The 24239-nt window shown below is 43.5% G+C and overlaps 1 protein-coding gene across 3 annotated transcripts; it reads left to right on the top strand.

The window, feature by feature from the left end:
* The first annotated feature begins 2936 nt into the window (after nt 1-2936).
* On the top strand, nt 2937-19386 carry LOC109889563 (dual specificity tyrosine-phosphorylation-regulated kinase 4-like). 3 transcript variants are annotated; one of them, XM_020481079.2, is made up of 13 exons: nt 2937-3544; nt 9341-9415; nt 11274-11423; nt 11863-12177; nt 12777-12913; nt 13459-13599; nt 15562-15700; nt 15877-15958; nt 16106-16278; nt 16368-16428; nt 16775-16904; nt 17031-17212; nt 17341-19386. In XM_020481079.2, the coding sequence occupies exons 1-13, from the start codon at nt 3521-3523 to the stop codon at nt 17607-17609; spliced, it is 1878 nt and encodes a 625-aa protein (XP_020336668.1). In that variant the 5' UTR covers nt 2937-3520; the 3' UTR covers nt 17610-19386. The 3 variants fall into 3 exon arrangements, with proteins under 3 accessions (XP_020336668.1, XP_020336670.1, XP_031678864.1); XM_020481081.2 differs by lacking the exon at nt 9341-9415 and having other exon boundaries at nt 2943-3544; XM_031823004.1 differs by lacking the exons at nt 2937-3544; nt 9341-9415 and adding an exon at nt 9425-9621.
* Nucleotides 19387-24239: the final 4853 nt, after the last annotated feature.

The raw sequence follows: 24239 nt of genomic DNA, 5'->3' as shown, positions 1-24239 counted from the left end.
AAGCCTTGTGAGGTATTGGTCTGTCACATGCATGACCAAGTATTGGTCGGTCACATGAATGAAGCAAACGTTTATGACGTTAATGATTGCCTGTATATAAGAGAACTAACAGGACTGCCCCGGGTAGAGCTCCTGATCGACATGTGTACTTGGTGCATTGAGTTGGTTGGAACCTCTCCAGCGCACTGATAATAAACAAGGATTCATTTAAGATTGACTTTGAGTGTCCCTGTGTAAAATTTCCACGACAGTACCAAAGAAATTCTGCTGCTGTGAAGGTTCCCAAGAACACAGTGACCTCCATCATTCTTAAATGGAAGAGGTTTGGAACCACCAAGGCTCTTCCTATAGCTGGCCGCCTGGCCAAACTGAACAATCGGGTGAGGAGGGCCTTTCGTCAGGGAGATGACCAAGAACTCAATGGTCACTCTGACAGAGCTCCAGAGTTCCTCTGTGAAGATGGGAGAACCTTCCAGAAGGACCACCATTTCTGCAGCACCCCACCAATCAAGCCTTTATGGTAGAGTGGCCAGATGGAAGCCACTCCTCAGTAAAAGGCACATGACAGCCCGCTTGGAGTTTGCCAAAAGGCACCTAAAGGACTCTCAGACCTTAAGAAACGTGATTCTCTGTTCTGATGAAACCTTGGCCTGAATGCCAAGTGTCACCATCTCTACAGTGAAGCATGGTGGTGGCAGCATCATGCTGTGGGGATGTTTTTCAGCGGCAGGGACTGGTAGACTAGTCAGGATCGAGGGAAAGATGAACAGAGCAAAGTACAGAGAGATCCTTGATGAAAACCTGCTCCAGAGCGGTCAGGACCTCAGACTGGGGCAAAGGTTCACCATCCGACAGGATACAGATCCCAAGCAAACAGCCAAGACAACACAAGAGTGGCTTCGGGACAAGTCTCTGAATGCCCTTGAGTGGCCCAGCCAGAGCCTAGAGTTGAACCCGATCAAACATCTCTGGAGAGACCTGAAAATGTCTGTGCAGCAATTCTCCCCATCCAACCTAACAGAGCTTGAGAGGATCTGCAGTGAAGAATGGGAGAGACTCCCCAAATACAGGTATGCCAAGCTTGTACCCAAGAAGACTCTAGGCTGTAATCACTGCCAAAGGTGCTTCAACAAGGTACTCAGTAAAGGGTCAGAATACTTATGTAAATGTGATATTTCCGTGTTTTATTTAGAAACAACAACAAAATGTCTTAACCTGTGTTTGCTTTGTCATTGTGGGATATTGCTTGTAGATTGATAAGGGGGGGGGGGGGGTGTAAATCCATTTTAGAGTAAGGCGGTAATGTAACAAAATGTGGAAAAAGTCAAGGGGTCGGAATACTTTCCGAATGCACTGTATGTTTTGAAAAGGATAGTGAAAAAGTAACCACTGACGACAACATCCCTTGATCAATCTGCATTATTTTAAGTCCACCACTCTTCACTTAAAACTTTATTTTATGGGCCGGGAGGTCCATGGGGCGACGCACAATTGGCCCAGCGTCGTCTGGGTTAGGGAGGGTTTGGCCGGCAGGAATATCCTTGTCTCATCGCGCACTAGCGACTACTGTGGCGGGCCGGGTGCAGTGCACGCTGACCAGGTCGCCAGGTGTACGGTGTTTCCTCCGACACATTGGTGCGGCTGGCTTCCGGGTTGGATATGCATTGTGTCAAGAAGCAGTTGGGTTGTGTTTCGGAGGACGCATGGCTCTCGACCTTCGCCTCTCCCTAGTCCGTACGAGTTGCAGCGATGAGACAAGACTGTAACTACTACCAATTGGATTCCACGAAATTGGAGAGAAAAAAGGGGTATATTAAAAAATTTAACATTTTATGGGACCAGAATTTATCAGCCTTGGCTCAATCAAATGTTCTCCACTGTAAATTAAGCCTGCGTATGCCGAACATGGCGGTTCTGGAAGTTTTCCATCAGAAAGGACTTGAGAGCTGCCCAGTTCCAAAAGGTTTGACTAAGGGTACAGGGGTAGTAGACTGAAGGAGCACTCTCCGTCATGGATAGATCATCCTCCTATAGTCCTGTCTGATTACTGGAAAGCCCTTGTTGCATTACAGCCACTCTATAATCATATTCAACTGAATCATCTGCAACTTTACTCCAAGCTTCCTCATTTTGTAAGGGGATGGTTTTTGTTTTCATCCGCCTCACCCTGTCTGTGATTAGTCATTCGGTCTTTGTCCCATGTTACAATGGAAAATCATCTTACACTTACATCATTGATGTTCGGGTGTGAAGAACATCTGGTGTTGTCTCCCACTACGCCATTGAAACACGCCGTTTCTCATGTCAGCAGAGTTGAGGTGATTTTACTGTCCCCCTCGTGTCAGCAGAGTTGAGGTGATTTTACTGTTCCCCAAGTTGTCTTTATGTGCTGGTACATAATAAGCCTAGCATAGGACTACTCATATTGATGATTTGTTTAACCTATTATAAAAGTGGTATAACCTATTATAAAACAAGCTGTGCATTACGAGAAGGCAGGTATTATATTATGTAGGCTACCTTTACGTGTTGCATCAGTCTTTATTTTGTGTGTGTGCGTGCGTGTGTGTGTGTGTGACAGAGAGAGAGAGAGAGAGAGAGAGAGAGAGAGAGAGAGAGAGAGGTAAAAATCCAGCACACCTTTACCATTGTTTGTGTCTGCCAGTGCAAACCTACAATTTCAACTTTTAACACATGAGGTCGAAAGGGGACCAACTTCACAGGGGGGAATTAATGTTTAACATATATATATTTTTTTTTAAATGTATCTACCCCCTGAGAGGTCTTATGCCTCAATACAGAGTCTTTATTTGTCATATAGGCATAGTCCAACCTATAGATTGTGTAGCAAAGGTTCTGTGGATGGTAAATAGATTATTTTTAGGGACAGCAGCATGTCTCAACACATCACACGACCATTTCCTGCAACGTGAGGAGACTCAGTACTGCGACTCAGTATAGGCTATCCACAGGGATACAGTGTGCGTTTTAGCCACAGTGCCTTAGCAGTAGGCTACAGAATATTGGCTACTGTATAGGTATGTGCGCAATGGCGCACATTCACCGAGCACTATTGGATTTTAGGAGTGTCAGTCGAATGTAGGGGAGGATAGGTAGCCAAAAACAAATCTATATCGGGAAGACCCAGCTGTCAGATGCAGAAACGTGAACAGGTGGCCTCTCCAGAGACTTACGCGTGAAGGTGAATAGACTAACAGCTTACCTCTTTCTCTAATCTTCTGCTGACGACAGCAATACTGACCCTACGGTCAAAAGTATGTCTATCGCAGTTTGAGATTCAAGACCCGATCAATTCGTGTTGATTCAAGTGACAGTCGCTCCTCGGTTGGACTTTCGTTGCTGACGTTTTTTTCTCCAAGTGTCAGAGAATCTAAAAGTGACGTCTGGACTTTCGAAAATGTGCTGGCGCCTTGCATTTACCTGGATTTCACAGTAGTTACTTTCACGTGTAGGCTACATTGAGATTGGGATTTACTAAGGACCCAGGTGCCAAAGCAGCATGTTTCCCGAAATTAATAACAAGGTGAGGTCCATCATCCATTTTGGGTATATCCATGAATCCGTTAGTTATTTCTCTCTTTAGGCTACGGATTTTGACCCAAAACAATTTTTTTTACAGCATTTATTTTCTGTTCTCTTGTCTACTCGACTTTTATTTTATATTTTGCTTGAACATCAGAAAGTTATGTATTTTTTATGTCTGAAGTCTGAAATAATAATTGTTGTTGTTTAGATTGTATGGAGATTCACTTTTGTATTCCACTTATTTCACAAATACAGACTATTATGATATGTGTTATGAAGTTGGCCTAAACATTGTGTCCCATTTAGTAGGCTAATTCGCCTATAGGTTGTTGTGATTATCTGAGACAGTAAACATGATCCATGGCTATTTCAGTCTACACTTTATTTTATGAGTCATGGTGTTGAGATAAGCTCTATAGCTTCACCATAAATAGGATCAAACATGATCAAGGACAGGGAACCAGCAACTCATTCATCCACTGTTTACAAAGAATATTAGCCTTGTAACCATGTGTCATTAATTATTTGCAACATCATTGTCACATTGATAACCTAACCAGCCAACTGTACCTCAGTTAATGCAACATTGTATTTGATCTGAATAGCAAAAGTTTGTCGCTCTTATTCAGCTCTTCTTGGTATTTTCGATACTTTGATTATCATCAACATTGAAGCGTTACTTTCCTCATGCTTTACTGAAGGGGTGTCATATGAGTCTCAGAAAATACATCATTTTGTATATATGGTGTATGTGGACACCCCTTCAAATGATTGGATTTGTCTATTTCAGCCACATCCGTTGCTGACAAGTGTATAAAATCGAGCGCACAGCCATGCAATCTCCATAGGAAAAACACTGACATTAGAATGGCCTTACTGTAGAAGTAGAAGTGCCTTCCTCACCATCTTAAATAAGCATGCCCCATTCAAAACATTTAGAACCAGGAACAGATATAGCCCTTGGTTCACTCCAGACCTGACTGCCCTTGACCAGCACAAAAACATCCTGTGGTGTACTGCACTAGCATCAAATAGCCCCTGCGATATGCAACTTTTCAGGGAAGTTAGGAACTAATATACACAGGCAGTTAGGGAAGCTAAGGCTAGCTTTTTCTTACAAAAAAAATGTTTTCTTACAAAAAAAATGTTACCCCCTTTTCGTGGTATCCAAATTGTTAGTAGCTACTATTTTGTCTTATCGCTACAACTCCCATACGGGCTCGGGAGAGACGAAGGTTGAAAGTCATGCGTTCTCCGATACACAACCCAACCAAGCCGCACTGCTTCTTAACACAGCGCGCATCCAACCCGGAATCCAGCCGCACCAATGTGTCGGAGGAAACACTGTGCACCTGGCAACCTTGGTTAGCGTGCACTGCGTCCGGCCCGCCACAGGAGTTGCTGGTGCACGATGAGACAAGGATATCCCTACCGGCCAAACCCTCCCTAACCCGGACGACGCTAGGCCAATTGTGCGGACCTTCCGGTCGCGGACGGTTACAACAGAGCCTGGGCGCGAACCCAGAGTCTCTGGTAGTACAGCGCCCTTAACCACTGCGCCACCCGGGAGGCCTAGGCTAGCTTTTTCAAACAGAAATTTGCATCCTGTAGCACAAACTCAAAAAAGTTCTGGGACACTGTAAAGTCCATGGAGAATAAGTTCACCTCCTCCCAGCTGCCCACTGCACTGTGGCTAGGAAACACTGTCACCACCGATAAATCCACAATAAACATATTTCTACGGCTGGCCATGCTTTCCACCTGGCTACCCCTACCCAGGTCAACTGCCCTGCATCCCCCACAGCAACTCGCCCAAGCCTCCCCATTTCTCTTTCACCCAATCCAGATAGCTGATGTTCTGAAAGAGCTGCAAAATATGGGCCCCTACAAATCAGCCGGGCTAGACAATCTGGACCCTCTCTTTCTAAAATTATTTGCAGAAATTGTTGCAACCCCTATTACTAGCCTGTTCAACCTCTCTTTCGTATCATCTAAGATCCCCAAAGATTGGAAAGCTGCCGCGGTCATCCCCCTCTTCAAAGGGGGAGACACTCTAGACCCAGACTGCTACAGACCTATATCTATCCTACCATGCCTTTCTAAGGTCTTCGAAAGCCAAGTTAACAAACAGATCACCGACCAATTAGAATCCCACCGTACATTCTCCGCTATGCAATCTGGTTTCCGAGCTGTTCATGGGTGCACCTTAGCCACGCTCAAGGTCCTAAACGATATCATAACTGCCATCGATAAGAGACAATACTGTACAGCTGTATTCATCGACCTGGCCAAGGCTTTCGACTCTGTCAATCACCACATTCTTATTGGCAGACTCAACAGCCTTGGTTTCTCAAATGACTGCCTCGCCTGGTTCACCAACTACTTCTCTGATAGAGTTCAGTGTGTCAAATCGAAGGGCCTGTTGTCCGGACCTCTGGCAGTCTCTATGGGGGTGCCACAGGGTTTAATTCTCGGGCCAACTCTCTTCTCTGTAAATATCAATGATGTCGCTCTTGCTGCTGGTGATTCTCTGATCCACCTCTACGCAGACGACACTATTCTGTATACTTCTGGCCCTTCTTTGGACACTGTGCTAACTAAACTCCAGACGAACTCCAATGCCATACAACTCTCCTTCCGTGGCCTCCAACTGTTCTGAAATGCAAGTAAAACTAAATGCATGCTCTTCAACCGATCGCTGCCCGCACCTGCCCGCCCGTCCATTATCACTACTCTGGACGGTTCTAACTTAGAGTATGTGGACAACTACAAATACCTAGGTGTCTGGTTAGATGGTAAACTCTCCTTCCAGACCCACATTAAGCATCTCCAAAATTAAATCTAGAATCGGCTTCCTATTTTGCAACAAAGAATCCTTCACTCATGCTGCCAAACATACCCTCGTAAAACTGACTATACTACCGATCCTCGACTTCAGCGATGTCATTTACAAAATAGCCTCCAATACTCTACTCAACAAATTGGATGCAGTCTATCACAGTGCCATCCGTTTTGTCACCAAAGCCCCATATACTACCCACCACTACGACCTGTACGCTCTCGTTGGCTGGCCCTCGCTTCATACTCGTCGCCAAACCCACTGGCTCCAGATCATCTTCAAGTCTTTGCTACGTAAAGCCCCGCCTTATCTCAGTTCACTGGTCACCATAGCAACACCCATAGGCACACGCTCCAGCAGGTATATTTCTCAGGTCACCCCCAAAGCCAATTCCCCATACTGTATTTATTTATTTATTTTGCTCCTTTGCACCCCAGTATCTCTACTTGCACATTCATCTTCTGCACATTTATCACTCCAGTGTTTAATTGCTATATCGTAATTACCTCGCCACTATGGCCTATTTATTGCCTTACCTCCCTTATCTTACCTCATTTGCACACACTGTATATATACTTTTTTTTCTACTTTATTATTGACTGTACTGTATGTTTGTTTATTCAATGTGTAACTCTGTGTTGTTGCATGTGTCGAACTGCTTTGCTTTATCTTGGCCAGGTCGCAGTTGTAAATGAGAACTTGTTCTCAACTAGCCTACCTGGTTAAATAAAGGTGAAATAAAAAAATAAACTGAAGAACTCAGTGACTTTCAACATGGCGCAGTCATAGGATGCCACCTTTCCAACAAGTCAGTTCGCCCTGCTAAAGCTGCCCTATGTCAACTATAAGTACTGTTATTGTGAAGTGGAAACATCTAGGAGCAACAACGGCTCAGCCGCGAAGTGGTAGGCCGCACGAGCTCACAGAACGGGAGCTTTCAGTTGCCACCAGGTGCTGAAGTGCGGAGTTCCAAACTGCCTCTGGAAGCACAAGAACTGTTTGTCTGGAGCTTCATGAAATGGGTTTCCATGGCCGAGCAGCCGCACACAAGGCTAAGATCGCCATGTGCAATACCAAGCTTCGGCTGGAGTGATGTAAAGCTTGCCGCCATTGGACTCTGCAGCAGTGAAAACATGTTCTCTGGAGAGATTAATCCCGCTTCACCATCTGGCAGTTCGACGGACAAATCTGGGTTTGGCGGATACCAGGAGAACGCTACCTGCCCCAATGTTTAGTGTCAACTGTAAAGTTTGGTGGAAGAGTAATAATGGTCTGGGGCTGTTTTTCATGGTTTTCTAGGCCCCTTAATTCCAGTGAAGGGAAATCTTAACTTTACAAAGCAAGTCCATACAGAAATAACTTGACTGGCCTGCACAGAGCCCTGACCTGAACCCTATCAAACACCTTTGGGATGAATTGGAACGCCGACTGCGAGCCAGGCCTAATCACCTAACATCAGTGTCCGACCTCACTAATGCTCGTGGCTGAATGGAAACAAGTCCCTGCAGCAATGTTCCAACATCTAGTGGAAAGCCTTCCCAGAAGAGTGGAGGCTGTTTTAGCAGCAAAGGGGGACGAACTCCATATAAATGACCATGATTTTGGAATGAGATGTTCAACGAGCAAGTGTCCACATACTTTTGGTCATGTAGTGTATTTGGAATACTGTGATCCCTTTCAAGGACCTTTCCAGTATCCAGTAAGATGTGCACTGCAGCCAATTAATGGGGTAACTTCGACCCACATCGCAGTACAACCCTCACTCTCACAAGCCTCCCAGGGGGCAGCCAAGGTTGTGTTATGTGTGCATCCTGCATTAATATCTGAATGTGTGTTTGCTGCCTTGAACTCAACAGCCAATGGTGTGGGCACTATTGTCCTTCTACTCTAAATCCACCCCAGAAACCGTGCCTTATCCTTTTATACATGGCCCTGGGTATGTATGCATGGGAATCAAAAATACTATCATATTCTCGCAAAGGAACCCAACTGGGCCAGTAAGAATATTGAGCATATGGATGGAAGAGATATCTGTTTAGTGAACTCGTGAAAAAGTATAGTGTTACTGTAGGTCTAGGTCAAGTTCAATCATAAATCTGCTCTGCTACCCAAGTACCCAGCCAACCGTTGCCCATGCCCTCTCAGGCTCTCTGAGTTTAGCCTGTGCCCGTCTGGGCTGGAGGTTTTAGTCCACCCATACTGTGTCTCTCAGTCTCTCAACACACTGTTAGTTGACATGCTCCCCTCTGATTAAGGCACGCGTTAGCACAGCTATGCTGACAATGTTGCACCAGAACTAATAGAATCGCAGTGGCTCATATATTTAGCCTGGCACCAGACTGAATTGTGCTTTGAGAAATGAAGTCCACGATCAACAAGCCCTCTGCTCTCCTCTCCATTACCACCATCATCACCACACCCTTACACTCTTCATAGAACATCAGAGCCAATGCTCCAGGAAAGGATTGCAGGTTGTGGAAAAACTGAGTGATAAAGAGACCATTGTTACTGTGGTAGTGACTTGCATAAAATACTCTAATTCCAGGGAGTGTTCATCATCTTTGCTTGCGTGGTAATAATCCTACTTCACTGCCCACTGGCTGTTTATATCTGTGGGACCCACTGCTGTGCTGGGACTTTCAGTCCCACCAGCAACAACCAGGCTGTTTATTCTCCTCATTCAAAGAGATGCTTTGAAGTGAATCAGTTTCGGATACAAAAAAATACATGATTTATCATTCAAAACAATACGTGATTTATAATTCCGATTAATGACCTCAATGACTTGTTATGAGTCATATTGAATCTATTTAACAAAACTGAATCTGATTTTAGAGAGATTCCCTTGGCAATGCTGTATCCATCGCCGCCCCCTCACTGACTTAAAGAGGTATATAGAAGCGAGTTTTGTGTGTAAATGTAATGTTAAGTCAAGTCTCCCATATTCCTCCACAGTCTTCAAAACCAGAGGCCTTCCCCCACTCACACAGACTCCAGACCCAACAGGCAACCAACCGGCCCTATTTACAGGTGAGCCTTTACTCACAGGTGACCCCTGACCTGCGGAGCATTTGGGCACCTGCAGACCCACTCTTTCAATCCTGTATATTTCTGTCTGTGCTATGCCCTCCCCTTTCACTCCACCAAAACTCATTACCCTAGCTAGGTCATGCTACTGGAGGGCACTGGAGTACACGGAATATATGGAGCAACTACCTCGTAACCACTCCCAAGGGGTAAAATCATGGTGCTGCTCACTGTCAGACCTGGATGTGTTTAAGAACACAGAGTAGTAGTCTAGTCAGCTTGAATCCAGTTGTGCATAAGCATGATACTGTATTTGCATCCATGTGCTTGTTATGGCAGGTGCTTGGACCTATATTTAGCCTGTGTCTCTATGCGTCAAGACCAAGTTGGCCGCTACTGCAGCAGCCTGTGTCTCTATGCGTCAAGACCAAGTTGGCCGCTACTGCAGCAGCCTGTGTCTCTATGCGTCATGACCAATTTGGCAGCTACTGCAGCAGCATGTGTCTCTATGCGTCATGACCAAGTTGGCAGCTACTGCAGCAGCCTGTGTCTCAATGCGTCATGACCAAGTTGGCAGCTACTGCAGCAGCCTGTGTCTCAATGCGTCATGACCAAGTTGGCAGCTACTGCAGCAGCCTGTGTCTCAATGCGTCATGACCAAGTTGGCAGCTACTGCAGCAGCCTGTGTCTCAATGCGTCATGACCAAGTTGGCAGCTACTGCAGCAGCCTGTGTCTCAATGCGTCATGACCAAGTTGGCAGCTACTGCAGCAGCCTGTGTCTCAATGCGTCATGACCAAGTTGGCAGCTACTGCAGCAGCCTGTGTCTCTATGCGTCATGACCACGTTGGCAGCTACTGCAGCAGCCTGTGTCTCTATGCGTCATGACCAAGTTGGCAGCTACTGCAGCAGCCTGTGTCTCAATGCGTCATGACCAAGTTGGCAGCTACTGCAGCAGCCTGTGTCTCTATGCGTCATGACCAAGTTGGCCGCTACTGCAGCAGCCTGTGTCTCAATGCATCATGACCAAGTTGGCCGCTACTGCAGCAGCCTGTGCATGTGCGATTAAATATCACCGCTATGTAAAGATTAGGGTGCACTTTTCAACCTGTTGTTTTGGGCTGCTGTGCTTGCTGTAACCAAAGCAAAGGGATATATGACTACCGGTTCCAATTTACAATAACTGTCTATAATAACATCAATGTATTGACATTATTTATACAGGCTGATACAGTCATTACCGTGTAGGAAGTCATTAAATATGTTACCGGCATGCATAATTTTTATGATTTTCTGAATAAACTCATGATCCCTGCCCTTGTTGCAGTCTAGGTTAGAGGTCTCCTTTCCCCATCATTAGCTTGGCTATGCCTGCAAGGCAGCCAGTGACACATGTAAACCTGCTCCTACAGCAAGCAGGATGTCAGCTAGAGAAAGGCCTGCTCCAGTTCAGCTCCCCCACAGCAGCAGATAGTGCTGACGCGGTCTGTCAGGGCCCAGTCTCCGATGTTTTGTCCCCGACTCACTCTCACCCTGCTCAGTAATTCCACCCTCAACCCTGGGGGTCCTGGTTACCTGAGCCACCACATTTAAAATGGCCAGAGCAGATCTCTCCCTCCTATCCCTCCCTTTATTTTTGCTCCAACTCGCTCTCCCATCTCCAAACCTGGGCCCATAGAGTATGTGACTGCATAGTCTCTTCCCACAGCCGCTGTAATTCTGACACCACTGGGGTTAGAGCGCCATGAGTCTGGCAAGCAAGACTAGTTACGACGATACAATATGTTATTGCACTTTTACTGTTTTCATCTGCATGTTTAAAAAAAACATCCTTTATTTGAACCTTTTTCTCTCTCATGTAGAAGTTTAACTCGGAGGGGACCTTGCCACATCTGGAGCCCCCAGTGATACAGGTGGTTGTCAGCAATGCCAAACTCCACCACCAGCAGTCCGATAGCATCCTGCCCCACATCGTCAACAAGGGGGTGCAGAGCAACTACCAGACACACCAGGTGAGGCTACATTTCACACCGTGTCACACTATACTGTTGGCCTCCAGCAGTAGATCACTTGACTCCAGTTGTCAATTGTAAATGCATATGTAAATAATAAGTCCTTGATAGTTTATGCATCTTCAGATGAACTCTCTGAGCCCCAGGGGGAACAGCTCATAACAACAGAGCAAATGAAATGGCATCAAACACATGGAAACCATGTGTTTTATGTATTTGATACCATTCCACTGATTCCGCCTCCAGCCGTTACCACGAGACCGTTCTCCCCAATTAAGGTGCCACCAGCCTCCTGTGCTCTGAGCTGTATCTGACATGTATCGCTCCCAGCAATGGAAAAGGAAGTGAGACCTGTTTCATCAGGGTTAGGCTAAGTGATAGTGCCAAAGTGTTGTGAGAACAGATCAGCTGACCTCTTCTGTCCTTTGTTGATTGGCAGGATGAGAGATCAAAGCCGTCCTCCCAGTTCCCCATGCGGTTCGGCTCCTCTGTGGAGAACCTGTCTGACTCCATCACCACCAAGGGCCTCAGCAACAAGCTGGAGGAGAATAAGCTTTATGAGGGACAGAGGCTGCCCATGTCTCCCACAGAGGCACTGAGGCACTTCCAGGGGCGTCTGACAGAGTTTGAGCAGGAGGAGATCATGGACTACTCAGAGATCTGGTTCCTGGGCCTGGAGACCAAGAAGTTTGAGGGCTCTCACGGGATTCCTCAGAACGCAGGCTACGACGACGAGCACGGCAGCTACAACAAGGTAACATTTCAACAAGGATTTGAATACATGTTTCTCGTAAGCATTAGTTTATTTTCTATGATTGTGTTTTGCTTTTTATGTATTGATGTGTATATTGATGTGTACAGTATATTGATGTGTTTGTCTATTGATGTATATACATGGCCCATGTGTGAAAGAGACCTTGGTCTCAGCATGACTCCCTGTCAAAATAAAGGTTAAATAAAAAATTTACAAATAGTATTGTGGTTCCTTAAGGTAAGAAGTAGGAGTGTTTTTGTTTATTTGCAAGACATTATGCTGTGAGCTCTCTCTCAACTTCAAGGTAAACTTCTTTGAAATGACGTTAAGGCACAAGAACAGCAGTCCAATGCACTGTGAGGATTGTTTAGACTCATGACCAGAACTAGTGTTTGGCACTGGAAGTAGTAGGGAAAATGTTCCTTATGTAGTCATTACAAACAACCATCATTAAAGGATGTCATTGTACTCTATCATGAACTACTAATTAAGTACATATAATGAAGCTCTTGTGTTTAAAAAATATTGTCCGACACACCATACACACACACAGTACACCAAAAACATCCGATTGAATGTCCTGTCTGTCCCGTATCCAGGTTCTACACGACCACATTGGCTTCCGCTTTGAGGTGTTGGAGGTAATCGGGAAGGGATCCTTTGGACAGGTCCTGAAATGTCTGGACCACAAGACCCAAGAACTGGTTGCCATTAAGGTCATTCGCAACAAGAAAAGGTAGATACAAAACATTTGGCTTTTGAATGTGCATCCAGTGCTCAAAGACTCTGAAACTGACCTTCTTGTGTGAGATCATTAAACATGGACCTCTTCGTGACCTTTTCACGGGGAGGTCCAAAGGGGTCTCCTTGCTATTGCTTTACGAGCCCTCTCTCAGGTGATCCAAACCTCTTTGACTTTAATTGATGCAGATGTCATCAGTGCTTACTGCCCTTCAATAATGCGGAAAACAAAATAGGCGCTGAACAGCCTTAGGGCTGCCTTGGTCTCGCCACTGTGGCCAAGTCTTGAACAAAGCCCTCTCTCAAAAGTCTTGTTTCTCCTGGGAGAGCTGTCAGAATTTCTCACATCAAAGGACATTAAAACTGGAATTGAAAAATATTGGCTAAAAGATTTTCCATGGTCACTGCAAAACTAAAGCTTGTCAGTCAACATCTGTCACTGTGATTCATATCATATTATTTTTGTTGGGCTTTCATACGGTTTTGAATGGTTAAATCCAGAATGGAGATATGACCTGACTAACTCTTATTGGACTTCAGGTTCCACCACCAGGCCCTAGTGGAACTGAAGATCCTGGATGCTGTGCGGAGGAAAGACAGGGAAAAGTGCCACAACGTCATCCATATGAAAGAATACTTCTACTTCCGCAACCATCTCTGCATCTCCTTCGAGCTGCTAGGGTGAGTGTAGTGTGTGTAGCACTATTATAAGACAACTGGAATTAGGCTGTGATTAAAGCGATCACACACACACACACACACACACACACACACACACACACACACACACACACACACACACACCAGGGCTGAGGTCAATTCGAATTGAAGGCAGTCTATTCACAAAATAAACTTGAAATGCAATTCAACATTTGAATAAAGGGGCATCTATTTGCAATGACTTATCAATAAACGGAGAAGTAGAAGATATTTATTTCAAATGTTTTCCATTTTTGAATTTGAAATTAAAAATCACTTCTTGAACTGACCCCAGCCCTGACACACACACATGCGCAAATACGATCAAAATAGTCCCGGTAGAAGATAAATTAAATCCTGAATAATTAATGTGTTACTCAAAGGTATTCAAGGTTGGGCACCTCTCCCAGGGCACAACAACAAGACTTAAGCCCTGAACTCCCCTATCACATACACAGCTCGCTTATCACTAGTCACTCCATGTGCTGCACTACTTGAGCAAAGTGAGCTTCCCACCTAGAACAATCTGCCTCAAACAACCTAGCCTTAGGTTCCCTCGGAGACAAGATAGTCTTCTGGGTCATTCCACCAATTGAGTAACTTTTTAAGTAGTGTAATTATTTCAAAATTAATAGTGTAACCATATAAAAACAAGATGTTACGAACCTCGTCCTCCTCTTCTGAGGAGGAGAAGCCAGAAGGATCGGAGGACCAAAACGCAGCGTGGTAAGTGTCCATAATGTTTATTTTAAAACATAAACACTACGAAATACAAAACAATAAACGTGAAATGAAGGAAACAGTCCCGTGTGGCGACAAACACCCACAACCCAAAACTGAAATCCAGGCTACCTAAGTTTGATTCTCAATCAGGGACAACAATTGACAGCAGCCTCTGATTGAGAACCATACTAGGCCGAACTCAAAAACCAACATAGAAAAACAAACATAGACTGCCTACCCCAACTCACGCCCTGACCATACTAAAACAAAGACAAAAACAAAGGAGCTAAGGTCAGAACGTGACACAAGAGTTCAGTTCACGTAACAGGGTTGACCTTAAAATGAGAGGTTTTTATTTGACCTTAAAATGAATCACTAAATCACATCAAATAAATAATAATCTTCAGAATTTACATTGGCAAAGCAACAAAATAACGAGGGCTTTATAATGATGGTGAAAACTTGTAGAAATGTTGGGGTTAAGTGGGTGGTTTAAAATCTTCCTAGAAGTCACAGAGGGACATGTCAAAATGAAGAATTTGGTCACTTTAGCAAGCCTTTATTCATATAAAAAAACAGATGTATTGAATTTTCCATGTGGTCTATATTTAAGGGCACTTCATTTAATATATCAGGCTTTTAAAATTCAATATTTGTGCACAATTTCAACCTAAAATATCAAAGGGACTAATTTAGTGGAACAACACTTCTATACCAGTCTGGCTGACCTTTAGTAAACGTCGTAGACTGCCACCTTGCCCTGTCTAGCGTTACCGTCACCCAACCCCTTAGTTAATGCCTTGATTAGGGCCCTATCTCTATCCTCTGCCTGCTCGGGGTGTGAAGGCTCCGGTTACACAGACCAGAGAGGTTTGTGCTTCCCATAAGTACTGAAAAATACCAGGAATATCTCTCTTCTTAAGTCTCTCTTCTTAATGTTAAGACATTCTAGAATGTTCAGTAATCTGATATAGCATGTTCACTTCCGTTTCTATATCTGATTACTAAACTGCACGGTCCTGCTAGATTCAACAGAGCCATGGCATGAAAAAAAAAAACACTGAAGTGCTGCCCTCTAGAGGACTAATAAACTGTAACGTTTGAGGCCACGTGCAAGTGTGGGAAAAAGAGAAAGAAGAGAGAACTGAGACTAGTGTCAGAAAGCTGTGTTTATCGTTCTACCAGGTCTTTAAATGATTGTGTCTTTGCGTCTTCTTATAGAGTCAACCTTTATGAACTGATTAAGAAGAACAACTTCCAGGGCTTCAGTCTGGCCCTGATTCGTCGTTTCACCCACTCCCTGCTCAAGTGCCTGCAGATGCTGCATAAGGAGAAGATCATTCACTGTGACCTCAAACCGGTAAGGTTCCTCAGACATACTGTATCGGCTCTGCATAGAGTAATAACACAAATAATATTTGGCTGATGAGTCATACATGCTAATGCACAGTACCAGTGCTCTATAAAGAAAATGAATTGGGCTGCACTTTGATTGGTTACTTGGAAAATGAACGTTGCTTCTCTTTTTCACAAAAGGAGAACATCCTTCTGTCACAGAAAGGACAAGGAAATATCAAGGTGGTGGACTTTGGGTCCAGCTGTTATGAGCAGCAGAGAGGTGAGTGTCTCACCTGATTGAAATACCTGTTACACTTGGTATAAGTCTGATATTTAAAGCTCCAAAGCTACCGCACTCATATACAGTAGCCAAATTTGAACATAAACACTGTTCTCTCCCTCTTCTTCTCCTTGCCTACCATTGTAGTCTACACCTACATCCAGAGTCGTTTCTACCGCTCCCCAGAGGTGATTCTGGGCCACCCCTACAGCATGGCCATCGACATGTGGAGCCTGGGCTGCATCATGGCTGAGCTCTACACCGGCTTCCCGCTCTTCCCTGGGGAGAGCGAGGTGGAGCAGATCGCCTGCATCATGGAGGTACACAACCAGCCACCTGCAGACACACAGTTTTTAGCAATCCATTTATCCATCACCATTCAAGAACCTTCTGTTATTTTATTTCTTAGGTATTCGGTATGCCTCCCACTGATTTTGTGCAGACAGCATCCAGGAAAAGATTGTTTTTCGGTAAGAACTTTCTGTGGTTTGTACAGTAAAAATGTGTTTCTTAAGCTCGGATATATAAGGTAGGCTGCGTTTAGATAGGCGGCCTAATTCTGATATTTTTTCCACTAATTGGTCTTTTGACAAATCAGATCTTTTCAAATCTGATTGGTCAAAAACCCAATTATTGAGAAGAAGAATCTGAATTGGGCTTCCTGTTTAAACGCAGCCGTATAGACGTATACAATGCAAGCAATAAAACATTTTCACAAAGGATTATGTCTAGGATTAATCAGATGAATCTCTGGGTTATGTTTGAAGCATGAGGTTTGGTAAGTCTCTAACTGGCGTGTTTGATGACTTGTTGCAGACTCTAAAGGAAACCCCAGAAACATCACAAACAGCAAAGGAAAGAAGAGACGACCCAATTCCAAAGACCTGGCCAGTGTGTTGAAAACCAATGATCCTCTGTTCCTGGACTTCCTTCGACGCTGCCTCATGTATGTCAACACCAACACACCAGGCTTATTACGCTATGGTGAATAGTGTTACTGTTGTCATGAGATTTATGGTAGTTTGCTCCATCTTCTCCACCCACACTCACTGTGTATTCCTGTGCTATCTAGGTGGGATCCAACCAAGCGTATGACACCAGATGAGGCGATGCAGCATGAGTGGATCCAGGAGGCCCATCTCAACAAGCTCAGGCCCAAAACACGACCCATGATGAGGAAGCCCAGCGAAAGCATGAGCAGCACAGAAAACAACTACAAGGCCACTTACCGCAAAGTAGTCACTAACAGGACAGGTAAGACCAGGCCTCTCGCTTGCTTTTTTCTCTAAAAGCAATCTTCACAATGTGTCAGATCAATGTATGGATTAAACCACATCATTTTGTATGTGTGAAACACCATGTCCTCCCACTTTACATCGCAGCTGAGAAGATCGGGTCCGATAGTAACAACAAGCTGAAGAGGGACCTCTCCGCCAAGGCAGGGGGCAAGATGGTGACCGCTGAGCGACTTTGTCCCATTGGAGCGTCAGCAGAGGAGCAGTTGTGTGAGGGCATGGCCAAGGTCAACAGGGACACCAATCACGAGGCGAGCGTGGAGAGGCCCGTGCACATCATCATCAAGCCTCAGCTAGATGTGGGCACCGGCGGAGAGTGCCAGGAGTCGTCCCAGTGTCTGCCCCCTATCATGTAGCAGCACAGGCAGGCAGCACTAGGCGTTATGGACTTTAACATCCTCAAAGAGGCAAAGTGGATAATGAATACTGTGGTCATGTCTAGGGGATCTCCTGTTTTGTAACATTCCTGTGGTCTATGACACACATTCAATACGTTTAATAAAGTCCCCTTCGCTCAGGGTTTCCCAAACTCTTAAGAGGAGCATGGTTTGTTTTTTTGCCTTAACACTACACTGCTGATTCAGATGATCAAAGCTTGATGATTAGCTGATTAATTGAATCGGCTGTGTAGTGCTAGGGGAAAACAACCAAAGCGTGCACCCCTTGGGTTCCCGGGGACCAAGTTTGGGAAACTCTGCATTGTCTACTTGTCATGGAGGAGAGCAAATATTGAGAGTTTGGCAAGCTACCAATCCTGACTGAAACAAAGGTTATTGTTGATGTTTCTTTTACTGTATAAAAGAGGCTCAGAGACAGGATCAGTTGAAGTGACAGATGTGGAATACCCTGGCACGAACGACAGCGTTACACTTTTATGTGTCCCCTTTGTATCCAAGACCACAATCCTCAGTCCCACCTAGTGTTACCCTTTGTACATTTACTTCTTACAATGTATTATTTCTATTTTAGGTTCATCTTTTACTACTGTACTTTTTTTTGCGTAGATATTCCAAACCAAAGCCGCTGTGTTGTGCAATATTTTGCATGGCTTAAACAACAAACAAACAAACAAAAACGTATCTTCCTTTTAAATGGTTTTACATTCAACAAAATGTCTATTTGTTTCTGAAGGAGCGTGTGCAATAAAGGCTGAGACATTTTTGTCACTGCTGATCTTTCAGCTTAGTTGTGCCCTGGAAGACAAAAATATGCTATTCAAACCTTTATGACCGGCATCTTTATTAGATTGAATAATAAGATTAGCACGATATTACATTATTATCATGGTGATTATGCGGAGGATTGTTTATGTACATTTATCCAGACATAGAGGGTATGTTTGTAATGGCTTGTTTTCCCTGTACATACCTGCTTTGATGGTTAATGTATGTAATGCAGATAAGAATGTATGGAGTATGTTACAGGTTATTGTAAAGTGTAGACAAGGTTTTACTTGTATTGTCTATGTATGAAAAAAAAGAAACATTTTGTACTCGATTATGTTTGTGTTTGGAATTGTTTTTACTATTAGACAGAGACAATCCTATTAATAGTGTGTGCCTTGCAGTATTAGAATCCTTGCACTTTACCTCTGTATTTATCTCACCCACCAGCCGTCTGCTCTCTCTGTTGAGATGCCAGCAATTCGAGCCTGGGGACCAGGTTACCTCTGTATGTACCTGGGATAAAAGACTACGAATCTTCATGTAAAAGTAATCAGATGAGAATGATGGGATTCTTGATATTGCTTGCCAGGAAATATTCAGCTCGGGAGTAGAATCATTTTGTGTTTATCCCATGGCAGTTTCTATAAGTCAATGTAATGGCAAGGAATAGAAACACAAAATTGTTGTATTGGTGACATAATATCTTTGTAGCTGTAAGGCCAGAGTACAGTGTTTTGTGAAATGTATGCTGTCATTTCACTTGCATCTGATAAATGAACGAGCTACACAAGTATACAGGGAGAGTCACCATAATCTGTCTCTATCTCAACAGTATATACAACTGAATGAATTGACTGTGACACTTAGTCACACAAATAAAGATTGAAGAGTAACAGGATTGAACAAGAATATAAGTGGAAAAGTGAGTCATTTTTATTGTGAAATAAAATAGTTGCTTCAACTTGTATGCCTCAGTCTTTGATCTTAATTATTCACATACAAATAACAACCAAACTGTAGGTCTTGTATAATTAGAAGACTATGCCATGTAAACCCAGTCCATTACATATAATCATATGCTAGTTTACTTGCAGAGAAATAACAGAGTAATTGCTGACCAAAGGGCCTGTGCCTCGTGCGTGAGCTTTGCAAAATAAATGTACACATACACCGAACAAAAATATAAACATAACATGAAATGACTCACTTTCCACTCATATTCTTGTTCAATCCTGTTACTCTTCAATCTTCATTTGTGTGACTAAGTGTCACAGTCCCATGTTTCATGAGCTGAAATAAAAGATCCCAGAAATGTTCCATATGCATAAAAGCTTATTTCTCTCAAATGTTGTGCATAAATGTGTTTACATCCCTGTTAGTGAGCATTTCTCATTTGAATAGATCCACCTGACAGGTGTGGAATATCAAGAAGCTGATCAAACAGCATGATCATTACACAGGTGCACCTTGTGTGGGGGACAATAAAAGGCCCCTCTAAAATGTGCAGTTTTGTCCCACAAAACAATGCCACAGCTGTCTCAAGTTTTGAGCGAGCGTGCAATTGGTATGCTGACTGCAGGAATGTCCACCAGGTAATTTACAGTTAATTTAATGTTAATTTCTCTACCATAAACCACCTCCAACTTCGTTTTAGAGAATAAGGCAGTATGTCCAACCAGCCTCACAACTGCAGATCACATGTATGGCGTCGTGTGGGCGAACGGTTTGCTGATGTCAACGTTGTGAACAAAGCTCCCCATGGTGGCGGTGGGGTTATGGTATGGGCAGGCATAAACTATGGACAGCGAACACAATTGCATTTTATCGATGGTCATTTGAATTCACAGAACTACCGTGACGAGTACCTGAGGCCCATTGTGAGGCCTATTTCTTTTAAGGTATCTGTGACGAACAGATACATATCTGTATTCCCAGTCATGTGAAATCCATATATTAGGGCCGAATGAATTTATTTCAATTGACTGATTTCCTTATATGAACTATAACTATAAATTGTTGCATTATGCGTTTATATTTCTGTTCAGTATACATGTTCAATCATTTTGTCCAAACTGCTCACGAGCATCTGTGTAGCCAGGCACCAGAACTTGTTATATTTTATTTAATTGACTAGCTGCAAGTCCCGCCTCTCCCATCTACTCATTGGTTATTTATGAGCATATACCCACATGGGTGATTAACTAGTTTTGACATTGAGAAAGCTTACGATACCATATGGAGGGAAGGGTTGTTGGTCAAGTTGAGTACATTAGGCATTGGGTGATGTCTGTATAACTGTATCATGGACTTCCTGTTCGATCAGGTGAGACGGGGTGTGGAGATATGTATATGGATAATTGGTTTAATTTGTTTTTAAGGATATATACAGATGTTTGAAAGAATCCGGTCAGTGGTAGGGTGGGGGCAGGGGTGTATATCCCAGATTTCAATGTTAGAGTAGGTAAGAGGTGGAAGCAGATCTGTGTGATGAGTGTTTACTGGAGGAAACGGTGGAGCATGTGTTGATATTTTGTGAACTGCATGATGTAGATAGGGAGAGATTGTGTGAAAGGGTTCGACAGACCGGATGGGGTTGGGGTTTGGGTGGTGTAGTGGGGGGAGGAAAGGAGATGGATGTGGTGTCTAGGGCTCTATTTCCCTTTCTAAGAGGAACAGGACTAATGAAGAGAATGTAATGTAGGTAGGCAGTGACTGGCATCACACTCCAGTACAATAGATGGCGGTGTATTTCCCTTAAAAGGGGGATGCGATCCGCCAACCAAATCTCAAATAAGAAGAAGATGAATGAGGTCCACACTTTAGTCCAGTTGGTGGCTGTAATGCACTTTAAAGTTGGTTGCCAACCTCCATATAAAATCAACAGTAGAAGAACGAACGAGGCGAGAATAATCAAAGAACTATCTAGGTTTCCCCTTTTATCTATGGATGAATTGTCGGAGTAGAGAACACACGATTTTGTTTTAATCAAAATAGGTCAAAATCCTTCAAAGATCCAGCAAAAAAAAAGACCTTATCCAGATAAAATAACCCAATGTTTATCTCCCAGGACAAATTAGCTAACAGCAGCATGCTAGCTAAACATCCATGAAAGTTATGTTCATATGTGTTTTGACCTCCCCAAATTAATATAGTTCCCAGTTGGTTTTGCTATTTTCACCTGGGTGTCATGAATGTGACACCCATGAGACAGCCTATAGGGAGGAGGTCAGAGAACTGGCAATGTGGTGCCAGGACAACAACATCTCCCTCAATGTGAGCAAGACAAAGGAGCTGATTGTGGACTACAGGAAAAGGCGGGCTGAACAGGGCCCCTATTAACATCAACAGGGCTGTAGTGGAGCGGGTCGAGAGTTTTAAGTTTCTTGGTGTCCACATCACCAATGATCTATCATGGTCCAAACACACCAAGACAGTCGTGAAGAGGCCACAACAAAACCTTTTCCCCCTCAGGAGACTGAAAAGATTTGGCATGGGTCCCCAGATCCTCAAAAAGTTCTACAGTTGCACCATCGAGAGCATCCTGACCGGTTGCATCACCACCTGGTATGGCAACTGCTCGGCATCTGACTGTAAGGCACAACAGACGGTTGTGCGTACGGACCAGTACATCACTGGGCCAAGCTTCCTGCCATCCAGGACCTATATAATAGGCCGTGTCAGAGGAAAGCAAATAAAATTGTCAGAGACTCCAGTCATCCAAGTTATAGACTGTTTTCTCTGCTCCCGCACGGCAAGCGGTACAAGAGCGCCAAGTCTAGGACCAAAAGGTTCCTAGACAGCTTCTACCCCCAAGCCATAAGACTGAAGAACAATTAATCAAATGGCCACCCGGACTATTTACATTGACCCCCCAATTAGCTTTTACACTGCTGCTATTCACTGTTTATTATCTATGCATAGTCACTTCACCCCTACCTACAGGTACAAATGACCTCTAACCTGTACCCCTGCAAACCGACTCGGTACCAGTACCCCCTGTATATAGCCTCGTTATTGTTATGTTATTGTGTTACTTTTTATTATTTTTTTACTTTAGCTTATTTGGTAAATATTTTCTTCTTGAACTGAAAAGTTGGTTAAGGGCTTGTATGTAAGTAAGCATTTCATGGTAAGGTTTACACTTGTTGTATTCTGCACTTGTGACAAATAAAGTTTGATTTGACTTAAAGTATTTTTACTTAAGTACTTTACACTACAGCAACATGGAACTCTATTCAACATCAAGTAAGTCATGCAAGCAGTAAGTCAGATAAAAATAGACCTTTTGGAACAGCGGAGACTGTGCAGCGACACACACATACACAGACGCACATACACACATACACATGGATTTTGTGTTTGAGAGTAGTGGCCTGAGCGCACATATTTATAGGAAAATTTCACCCCAAAACTATATTTTGGTATTTGTTTCATTAGTCTATTGTTGACATAGTCCCAGAATGTTTTGATTGTTAGCCATCAAGATATGTAACTTTCAAAATACAGAAATATGAAATGTGACGTTTTAATCGTTGGCAGCAGCTAATGGGGATTCATAATAAATACAACAGGCAATGAGTCCCAAAGGGCACCCTATTCCCTATAACTTTCTCCTCTATAATGCGCGACTTTTGACCTGAGCCCTGGTCAGCTGGAAAAATGGCTTTTCATAAAGATGTCATGGTAAGTAATGGAATACAAGTTTATGTCTGTGTGGGGTCAGTGACTTGAGGGGGAGAAATAACCCGTGTAGGAAACAACAGGCTAGTAGCAGTCCAAGAGCCTCAGGCACACCTGTTTGTTGACCTAGCTGTGATACTGTAAGCCTTCTTATGTTACTTTTCTGAGTCAATTCAGTATCATTAAATGTCCTGTTTATTTTTTATTTAAGAAACACCATTTATTTCAGTCTAGTTCAGTAAAATAAATCGCTTTGTTCCGGTCACAAAATAATCCAGATAAACGCGGTAAACAGCGCCACACTTAGGCAGAAAACGGAATGTTCTATGCTCAGCCAGGCCCATCGTTTCAATGAAACACAATTAAATTATATCTCTATTTTAGCAAATGTAGGTAGTTTTGTCGTGATCACAAGAAAATTCCAATAATTCCGGTAAAGAACCCAAACAGTCAGACAGACAAATCTGAATGTTCTATCATAAAGTGAGAACAATTAGTTTACCTGGCTCATATGGCTTCTACTTAGAAATACTATATGAGTAAATTAATAGATGACATTTACTGCTATAAAACTGTCTCCATTTTAATCACGTAATTTACACAGACGCACCGCGGACTTTATTGGGAAAAGGCGTTCCCCATCGTCTGTTTTGTCAACGGGCTCAATGTATTGTAAAACTTGTGGTAACCAGATTATCCCAATAATTTAGGTAGCCTAGTAAACGATGCCCGGGGACTCGTTGTTGTTTCCCTGTTTACTAGTCAAAATATATTTTACTTATTAAATCAAAGACGAATTTAACTGCAACACACTGGTCTCAAATATATTAGCAAAACTAGGCTACACAGAACCATGGTGGACCCACTGTAAAATTAGAGGCTTTTCATCATATTAAAACGTGTACCAGTCTTTAGATTTGTGTGCATTCGGTATTTGTTGTGGAATTTTTAGATAATACTTGTTAGATATTGCTACACTGTAGAAGCACAAGCATTTCGCTACATCCGCAATAACAGCTGCTAAACACGTATATGTGACCAATACGATTAGATTTGATTTGAACGTGCCTAGCTCTGCCCACTGGGTTTACGGAACGCTCGTATCGATTCCACCGGATCAAGTTATATCATCATCACACC

This window comes from Oncorhynchus kisutch, linkage group LG4, assembly GCF_002021735.2.
Source record: "Oncorhynchus kisutch isolate 150728-3 linkage group LG4, Okis_V2, whole genome shotgun sequence".
Lineage (NCBI taxonomy): Eukaryota > Metazoa > Chordata > Actinopteri > Salmoniformes > Salmonidae > Oncorhynchus > Oncorhynchus kisutch.
The sequence above is the reverse complement of the archived record's forward strand: the minus strand, read 5'-3'. Positions and strand labels throughout refer to the sequence as shown.

Coding starts and splice junctions, on each gene's coding strand:
- LOC109889563 (XM_031823004.1), top strand. CDS start 9,508: ATGCCCTCCCCTTTCACTCCACCAAAACTCATTACCCTAGCTAGGTCA. Junction 15,701..15,876: donor TTCACTGTGACCTCAAACCG/GTAAGGTTCCTC, acceptor TTTTCACAAAAG/GAGAACATCCTTCTGTCACA. Junction 16,429..16,774: donor CAGGAAAAGATTGTTTTTCG/GTAAGAACTTTC, acceptor GACTTGTTGCAG/ACTCTAAAGGAAACCCCAGA.